The sequence below is a fragment of the Bos mutus genome, chromosome 15 (assembly GCF_027580195.1).
Source record: "Bos mutus isolate GX-2022 chromosome 15, NWIPB_WYAK_1.1, whole genome shotgun sequence".
In the NCBI taxonomy this organism is placed as follows: Eukaryota; Metazoa; Chordata; class Mammalia; order Artiodactyla; family Bovidae; genus Bos; species Bos mutus.
In genome coordinates, this window is record NC_091631.1 from 72085946 (window position 1) to 72094188 (window position 8243).

The window sequence follows — 8243 nt, forward strand, 5'->3', positions numbered from 1 at the left end:
CTCAATTAAGAGAAAAATGAGGCATAATGTAATATAATTAAAAATCCATCAATATCTACTTAGCTTCCTATCTTCTAAACACTATGTTTCAACTATATTAACAATATTTCCCAACCCTATTCTATCAAATATATTCACTACAAATGCTGTCACACTATAAAATATGCAAAGAATAAAAGCTTGGCATCATTTGTTATGACTGGTTCATTTAGCAAACAATTATACACTAACTGTTTAGTATTCCTAACATTGAGCGAGTCACAGTGCATACTGAGGTAAGCCAGTGAGAAATTATCTTTTCCTTCTTAATACAAGGCCTGCATTTATAGGACTGACAGGTCATTATGACTTCTCCTTGAAAGGCATTAAGGCAATTTCTGACCACTTCCTGGTTCACTCTAAGTATTAGTAAAGGAATGCAATGGGCTATTCAAGCAACTATTTTTTGGCTAATATTTTTTTTTTTTTTTTTCAGCTTAAGAGGTCATTTCTCTCCTCTGTATACTCCTACTTCCTGAGGGATGTCTTTTTTCTCTGCCTCTTCTCTTTCTGTTTCATACCAAGAGAAATCCAGTTTTCCTGAGTACCTTCTCCATACACATTATGGTCTCCCACTTCTAACTTGGAGCAGGGTGGAGAAACTGGCTCTTGGCTCCTGAATGTGTCTTTTCACTGCAGCCCTAAATGTGGTGTTAGTATCATCCATCCATTTACATTACATACTTTCAATCACCCTTGATATTGCTTTCTCCATTAGGATTCCCTTCTACCTTCTTAGATGTTTTCTCACTTGGCTCATATTTTTTCTTCCAACTCTCTATTGTTTCTTTGAGAAGCTGAAACTGAATTTCCTATTATGAGAAAGAAAGTGTAGTGGTGGAAGGCATAGATTCTGGGGTCAAACACCTTGGATTTGAATCCTATTCCACTGCTTCTTATGATTTAAGGCAATTTACAAAGGCAGTTTCCTCATTTATAAACTAAAAATGATGATAATGTCTACACCATATGGCTTAAAAGGGTCAAGACCAATACAACATTAAAATAGTCACAGGCACATATAAAGCACTCCTGAAGGCCATTATCATCACTATCTTTGGTATTTAATATTCATATTGTTGACTATGACATTCAATTTCTGGACATACTGGCATCCACATATAGTTATACCCTGAAGTTGTTCATTACACAGCCCTATTTTACTCTATGATTTCAAACTGCATATTTCTCTTCAATTACAAATATTCTTCTACTCATCTTTCTCACTCTTGAAAACTCAAAGAACCTTCTATTTTCTTGCCTTAAATGACTGATTCAAGCAAACACTGGCAATCCAACTTCTTAACCTTTAATAATTTCCTAATATGGATCTTCAAGTCTTAGTTTAATCTTAATCTCATCAGTTTTCCTTGAATATATACACTTTACAAGCTCTTCTCAATGTCCAGAGGTTACTAATTTTACTCGTCATTTAACAGCCAAATGATTTATCAACTTTTATCTTGAGCTCCTCTTCGTAGACAATGTTGAATAAAGGTACTTCATTTCTATTACTCAAAATTAAAACAGAACCATGCCTAAGGTAGTGGTCCAACAAATACTTTGTCATTGCAAATTTGGGAAGACATCTTTTATGTTTAGGATGCTATTCTGATAATAATGATGTGAAAACATTTATATTTTAATTAGAGTATTCTTGGTCCTATATGCACTTTTGAAGTAACTTTCAAGAATTAAGTAGCATTTGTCATATGCCTACTTTTGCATACCATTTCTGATTTATAAGCACTGCAATGAAAGAAAATCTAACCTATGTTGACTAACAATCAGCTACCAACTAACTGTATGCTCTTTAGAAATTTAGATGTATGTCTTTAGGACTTGTGTATCTGTAGAAAGAGAGAGCTGGGCTAGAATAAACTGGCTTTGGGGAGACTCCAACAGGGTCATTCATTTAAGGATTAGACTAATAAAACTGTAAGTATAAAGAAAATCACATTAATGCAGAGGGGAATGTTCAGGAAACCAGGATCAAAGTCAGATGGGAACAGTAACTTCAATTACCCACTGGAGAATCAACACTTCCATGCACACAAAGGGCTTCAAACTGCAACTATGACTAAATGATGTCAGTGGAAAGTTAAGACTACCCTCAGTTGTCCCATTTTCTCACATTTTCTCTTGTCACAGCACCTCAACTAATTTAAAATGCAATTAAAGTCCCCTTAAGTTTAATACATACACTCAACATCAGTTACATCCATCCATCCTTCATGACAAACATGATTGTTTTAAAAAGGCACAAGAGCAATTACTTTTTTTGAAGCATTAATTTCAGTAGGAGGGGTACACATACCATTAATAGATGAGAATCATTTTCACTAAAAGGGCATAATAGTTATGAAGAATTATATGTTAGCAATCTATAGGGATAGTGAATTTTTTTTGTTAAACATCTTTTGGATTAATCTTTTTGGTACTCTTTCTACCCCCTTCTGATGTCTATGTCAGAAGCTTTCTCTATCTCCTTTATACTTTAATAAAACTTCATTACACAAAAGCTCTGAGCGATCAAGCCTTGTCTCTGGCCCCGGACTGAATTCTTCTCCTCCGGGGGCCAAGAATCCTGGTGTCTTCGTGAGATTCAACAACAACCTTTCATCCTGGGGGCTCGTCCGGGATCCTTCAGGACAAGGTAAGGATGCTTGGAGCTCTAGTTCTTTGTCCTCTTAGCAAATGCGTTTTCTGCTGTGCTTTATTAACTCTACGGTGTACTTGTGTGAATGAATGACATGCCTTGCATGAAGCAAGTAAGGAGCCCTGCTCTGCGGTTCCATGGTGATCTCATATGGCTTATGGCAGAAACGTGTTGGGGGTTTATACCGACATGCCAATGCCAAGAGGCACCCAATGTCTCCTTTGGGAACCGACCAGAAATGGGCAGTGTGTGGACCGAACTCTCCTTTCTTGGTCAAACTTTTCGGTTTCTTTGACCATTTCTTAACTCCTTGGGAATTAGAAGTACTAACCTACAATGGCACCCCACTCCAGTACTCTTGCCTGGAAAATCCCATGGACGGAGGAGCGTGGAAGGCTGCAGTCCATGAGGTCGCGGAGAGTCAGACACGACTGAGCAACTTCACTTTCACTTTTCACTTTCACTCATTGGAGAAGGAAATGGCAACTCACTCCAGTGTTCTTGCCTAGAGAATCCCAGGGACGTCGAGCCTCATGAGCTGCTGTCTATGGGGTTGCACAGAGTCGGACACGACTGAAGTGACTTCACTTAGGGTAAATGTGTATTAAATATGCATGTCAACTCCTTTGAATGCTCCCTTAAGGTAAAAATTCCCCACTCCCTCCTTTCCTACTTACATGTAGAGGACTCTTGAAATCAGAAAACTCACAAACAGGAAGCAAAAAAGCAGACATTCAGATCTTTGGTTCCTTGTCTAGGTGTGATCTCAGAACTCCAGAGACAACCATAAACTCATGTCTGCTTGTTATAAAATACAGTTATTGCTAGAATTCAAATGTGAAATGATGTCTAAGTGTATTTCTATCTTCAAATATAAATGTGCTTGGCGGCTTAGAGTTTAGTGTAGATAGAAAGGATGAAATTAAAACATATATTTTATAAAAGTTCAAATATGAAATACATTATGTAAATCAATCTAAAATCATTAGGTAAATATGTAATTTGGATGATTTTTAAAATATGAAAGACTTACTTAAAGCAAAATATTTCTGCAGAAATTAAATTACTGTGGAGTCCAAATTTTTCTTTTGCTTTAAATTGTTTGCACTAAACAAAAAGGGAACTTTAACCATTTTTTTTCTGTAATTACCATTATATAATTATTACATAAACATCATACAGGGAAAGGACATAATTATGAAGAAAACTTGTAACTGCATCATATATATGTACATATATAATTTTAATGACTTCTACCACTTTACTTTTGGAAGAAAATTTTAATTTAGTGTTATCTTACATAAATGTGATAGAAATATAAAAATTCAATTAGAATAAAGTTGTTTCTCTAAAGTTAATGAACAATGTTAGCATGTTGCAAGATTCATATGCTTTGTCTAATATTAAAAGTGTTAGTCAAATATTATGCAATTATAATATCCAACCACATTCAATACAGATTATTAGAAATAAAAATATATTGTTAAAATATCATCATATATTTTTAGTTGTATGGAAATACCATCATTTCTTAGAAGAAGCAAGGGCTAATTAAGATCTGTAAAATATTAGATGGTGTCATTTACAATTAAACCAACAAGAAAGGAGCCTACCTTCCATTGCCCTTTTAAAGAAGACCTTACAGCTTCCACAGGTGAGGACACCATAATGACAGCCTGATGCTTCATCCCCACAGATTAAACAAATCTTCTGAGGTAATGACTCAAAGCTGTACTGTGGGCTCTGGCTGGCTTCTGAATCCGGCCTTGAAATGCAAAACAAAGTACTCAATTTATTTTTAAGTGCACCACTATCTAATACTAAAGTTTCCTTAACCCAGAATAGACAGAGTGACAAGGTTTTTAAAAATTACAGCCATATATAAATACAGATCTGAAAAACATAGCAAACTGAACTTGATATACTACGTGTTACTGGATTCATCAGACTTGCAAGGTATTAGCCTCTCATCAGGAGTACCAACAAAAGTAATAAATAATTAATATTTAATTTTATGTTCAGGAAAAAAAAAAAAAACTTCCTGCAAAACTCATTACAGAGAATCAATTTAGTCTTTTGACAAATGTTATAACCTTGTTGCACGGTGGAAAACAATAAACGTGGTTTTGCTCTAAAAATACAATCATTTAAAAAAGTCATCTCTGTAATTAAACAAGTACCCGAGTTTGTCTTTTTAAAGCATTGTTCAATATTTTGACACTGTTTTGACTATTCACAACACAAGATTCCAAATCCAGAGCACTTTCTTTTTTCTTTAAAACTCTGTAACTCTCGTATGTAAATTAAAATGTTTTTCAAAACTTGTATGCTAAAAGTAGTAGAGAACTTGAAACAATACTAGCCTACAGTGCACTGACGTGATTGATATTTAAAGCCATACTGTAAATATATTACACATAAATTAATTTCAATCTAGAGATTCGGGTGAAAATGAAGCGCTAAGTGTCCAGACCCCTAAGATGGTTCTGCTTTGGGTTCTGGCCGGGCACCCAGCGCCACCCCGCCCGGAAGAACGATGCGTTACCGTTTCTCCTCCGGAACGCACGTTCTCGGTAACTGTCCTTCTAGGAAGAAAAGCATTTTATAAAACCCCAGACTCGCCGCACCCTTTCGGCTCCGCGGGGCTACGGCGGACCCAGAGTGACGCTGCACTTTTAGAACTCAAGGCTGGTTCGCCTTGGGACTGCGCAGATCTGGAAAGTTTAGGAACATATTGTCGGGGACGCCTGCTCCAGAAACAGCATAATCTGGGCCCCCGCGGTGTCCTCCCCACAAAAAAAAAAAAAAAAAATGAGAAGAGGTGAGGAAAAGGAAGCCAAGCTGCGCTGCGCTGCGCCCCGCCCCGGCCACCCACTCCTGGCGGCCACTCTGGGGAGCCGGGCGCCGGGGGCCGGGGGCGGCCGGACAGGTCCTCGCGCGCCGCGCCGGGCCCTCACCTCAGGTAGTTGAGATAGGGCTGGTAGACCTGCGGCAGGCCCTCCTTGAGCACCGCGGCCTGGTAGCCGAGCTGGGGGAGCCCGTTGAGGCCGAGCGGCTGGTAGAGCGCAGGGGTGGCCCCGGCGGCGGCGGCGGCGGCGGCGGCCGAGGTGGACGGCAGGTCCCGCGGCAGCAGGCAGGCGCCCGCGGCCGGAGCCTTGCAGGGCGGCGGCGCGAACGGGCCCGGCTGGGGCGGCGCGCCCTCCGCCTTGTACAGGACGCACTCCAGGGCTGACCCCGACACGGCCGCGGACGAGCCGGGGGCCCCCGTGGCGGCCGCGGGCACCGCCACCTCCCCCGGCCTGGACGGCGGCGCCAGCGGGAAGTCGGCGAAGACGGCGGGGCTGGCCCCCGCCAGCAGGTACGGCCGCGGGGAGCGCGCGGCTGCCTCGGCGCCCCCCTCCTCCTCCTCCTTGATCTTCAGGGCGGGCGGCTGCGGGTCCCCGTAGAGCGAGAACGCGTCGTCCTTGGGCTCGGAGTCGGGCTGGTACGCGCAGTCGGGGAAGTCTCCGGGCGCGCCCAGGGCGGCCGAGGCGGAGGGCGAGCCCCGCGGCGGGGCGAAGGCGCCGGCGGCCCCGCCGTCATAGCTGTCACCCTCCAGCAGCTGCCGGGTGCGGGCGGCCAGGAAGGCTGAGTTGAGCGGCAGGATGGGCACGTGGATGAAGTCCATCACCGCGGTGGCCACCGAGGCGCGCCCGGGCGCGGCGGGTGCGTCATGCTCCGCCGGGGCGGCCCTGGGCGCCGAGAAGCGGGCATCTTCTTTGGGCACCGGGGCGACGCCTCCCGCGGCCGTCCCAGGAGCGCTGATCGCGTCTCCTCCCGCGGGCCGGGCTTTGCCCTTCAGGGGCGGCCCCGAGGAGCCCTCGGGATCCGAGTCGTCCTCCTCCAGCTCCACCACCGCGGGCTGCGGAGACGGCCTCGGCGCGGGCGCGGGCCAGGGGTGGCTCGAGGCCGTCGGGGCCAGCAGCTGCCGGCATGGCGCCAGGCCCCGGGGCAGCACCTTCTGGCCGGCGGCGGCCCCTGGGGTGTCGCCAGCCTTGCTCTCTGGGCGGCTCATGAGTGGGAGTAGGACCCCCTGGGCGGCTGGCGCAGCCCGGGCGTCTTGGACAAGCTCGGGGCCAAAGAGGCACCAAGGGCTGGGGGCTTCGCAGACGGCGGGGCTGGCGGGGCTCCGCTCGGGGCCCGGGGGCGCCAGCAGGGTGTCCAGGACGCTGTCCAGCAACCCGCCGTCCTTCTCTGGGGGTCTCGCAGCAGCGCCCTCTGCGGCTTCCCCTCCGGAATACGCCCCCTCCACGTCTGCCAGCGACTCTGGGTCCGGCGTCTTCCCGTCCAGGTCCTGAGCCTGGCAGGGCCGAGGGAAGATCAGTCCGTCCAGGGAGAGGGGGAGGCCCGAGGCTGTGGGCGTCGGGCCCGAGGCCTCGCCCGCCTGGAAGGGGCCCGCGTCTGGGCGTCCCCGCAGAGGGGCTCCGGCCTGGGTGGGCGAGGGCGCTGTGCCCGCCACGTGGGGAGCGCGGGGACCCTTCGCCTTCAGCTCAGTCATGACGCCCTGGGCTCCCCTTTTCTCCTCCCCTGTCTCTGGGGAGGGGGGGATAGCGGGAGGACCAGGGGGCGTCAGGAGGCTCGGGGCCGCGGGAGGAGAGAACCGGAGTTGAATTTGGCTGGAGCGGACGGCGGAGAGGGGGGTGAACTCTCCACCTCCTGGGTGTGAAGGGGGCGGCCCCGATGGGCCTCCGCCCTCGCCCCGGGTCCGCAGGTCGGGGGAGGGGGTGGCAGTCACTCTGTCCCTGAGGTAGGTGGGGAAACCAGACGACGGCGGTGGTAGGGATCCCGTAGAGCTCTCCAGGGGTGTTCCCCGGCTTCCGTCTGCGGACAGGCGACGCAAAGTACTCACAAACCGCGGGGCGCACCCCAGGGGCGGCGGCTTCGCAAGCACTGGACAGAGGCTGTGGCTCCTGACTTTTCCGCCCGCTCCAGCGCCGGGATGCTCCCGGTCCCGGGCTGCGGTCCCCGTCCCTTCCCCCGGACACCCCGGGGCTGTATCGGCCTCTCGGCGCAGCCCATCCTCAAGAGCAGCGCCGTCTCTGCCGGCTCCCGGTCGCTCGCCACGAGCATCTCCACGGTGCTCACATCTCTTAGCAGTCCGCTAGCACGGAGCGCCCGGAGCTGCGGGGTCCACTGCGATGCCACGTGAAGCGAAGCCTCGCGGAGCACGCTGCTCGCGCCGTGGACCCTCGCACGCTCAGATACTACGAGGCTTCACTAGCAGACCCGCCCCCCGGCTTTCCCAGCACCCCGCCTCCCCCGCTGCAGGCCCCGCCCACGGCTCCGCCCCGCTCCGCGGAGGGACCAGATCTGAAATTCCAAGTGCCAGCCCGAATTAACAGGTACTGGGATGAGCTGCATAAGCACATTCGATTTTGTACTGCCAACTCAGTACCACTACCAGTCTAACTGGAAAAGTGAATGGATTGTATCAGAAGCTGAATCCTCAGCATTTCAGATTTGTAAAGATTTTACACAGAGAACGGTATTTGGCTATGTGTATTAT

General features: G+C 48.1%; 1 protein-coding gene across 1 annotated transcript in view; it reads right to left on the reverse strand.

Annotated features, from left to right (window-relative positions):
• PGR (progesterone receptor) overlaps positions 1–7936 on the reverse strand; it is a 112143-nt gene extending 104207 nt beyond the window's left edge. The window contains exons 1-2 of the mRNA XM_070384312.1: positions 5656–7936; positions 4312–4463 (exon numbers count right to left, since the gene is read on the reverse strand). Coding sequence (XP_070240413.1) covers positions 4312–4463; positions 5656–7235 — 1732 coding nt within the window. The 5' untranslated portion in view covers positions 7236–7936. The remainder of the gene's footprint in view (positions 1–4311; positions 4464–5655) is intronic.
• Positions 7937–8243: the final 307 nt, after the last annotated feature.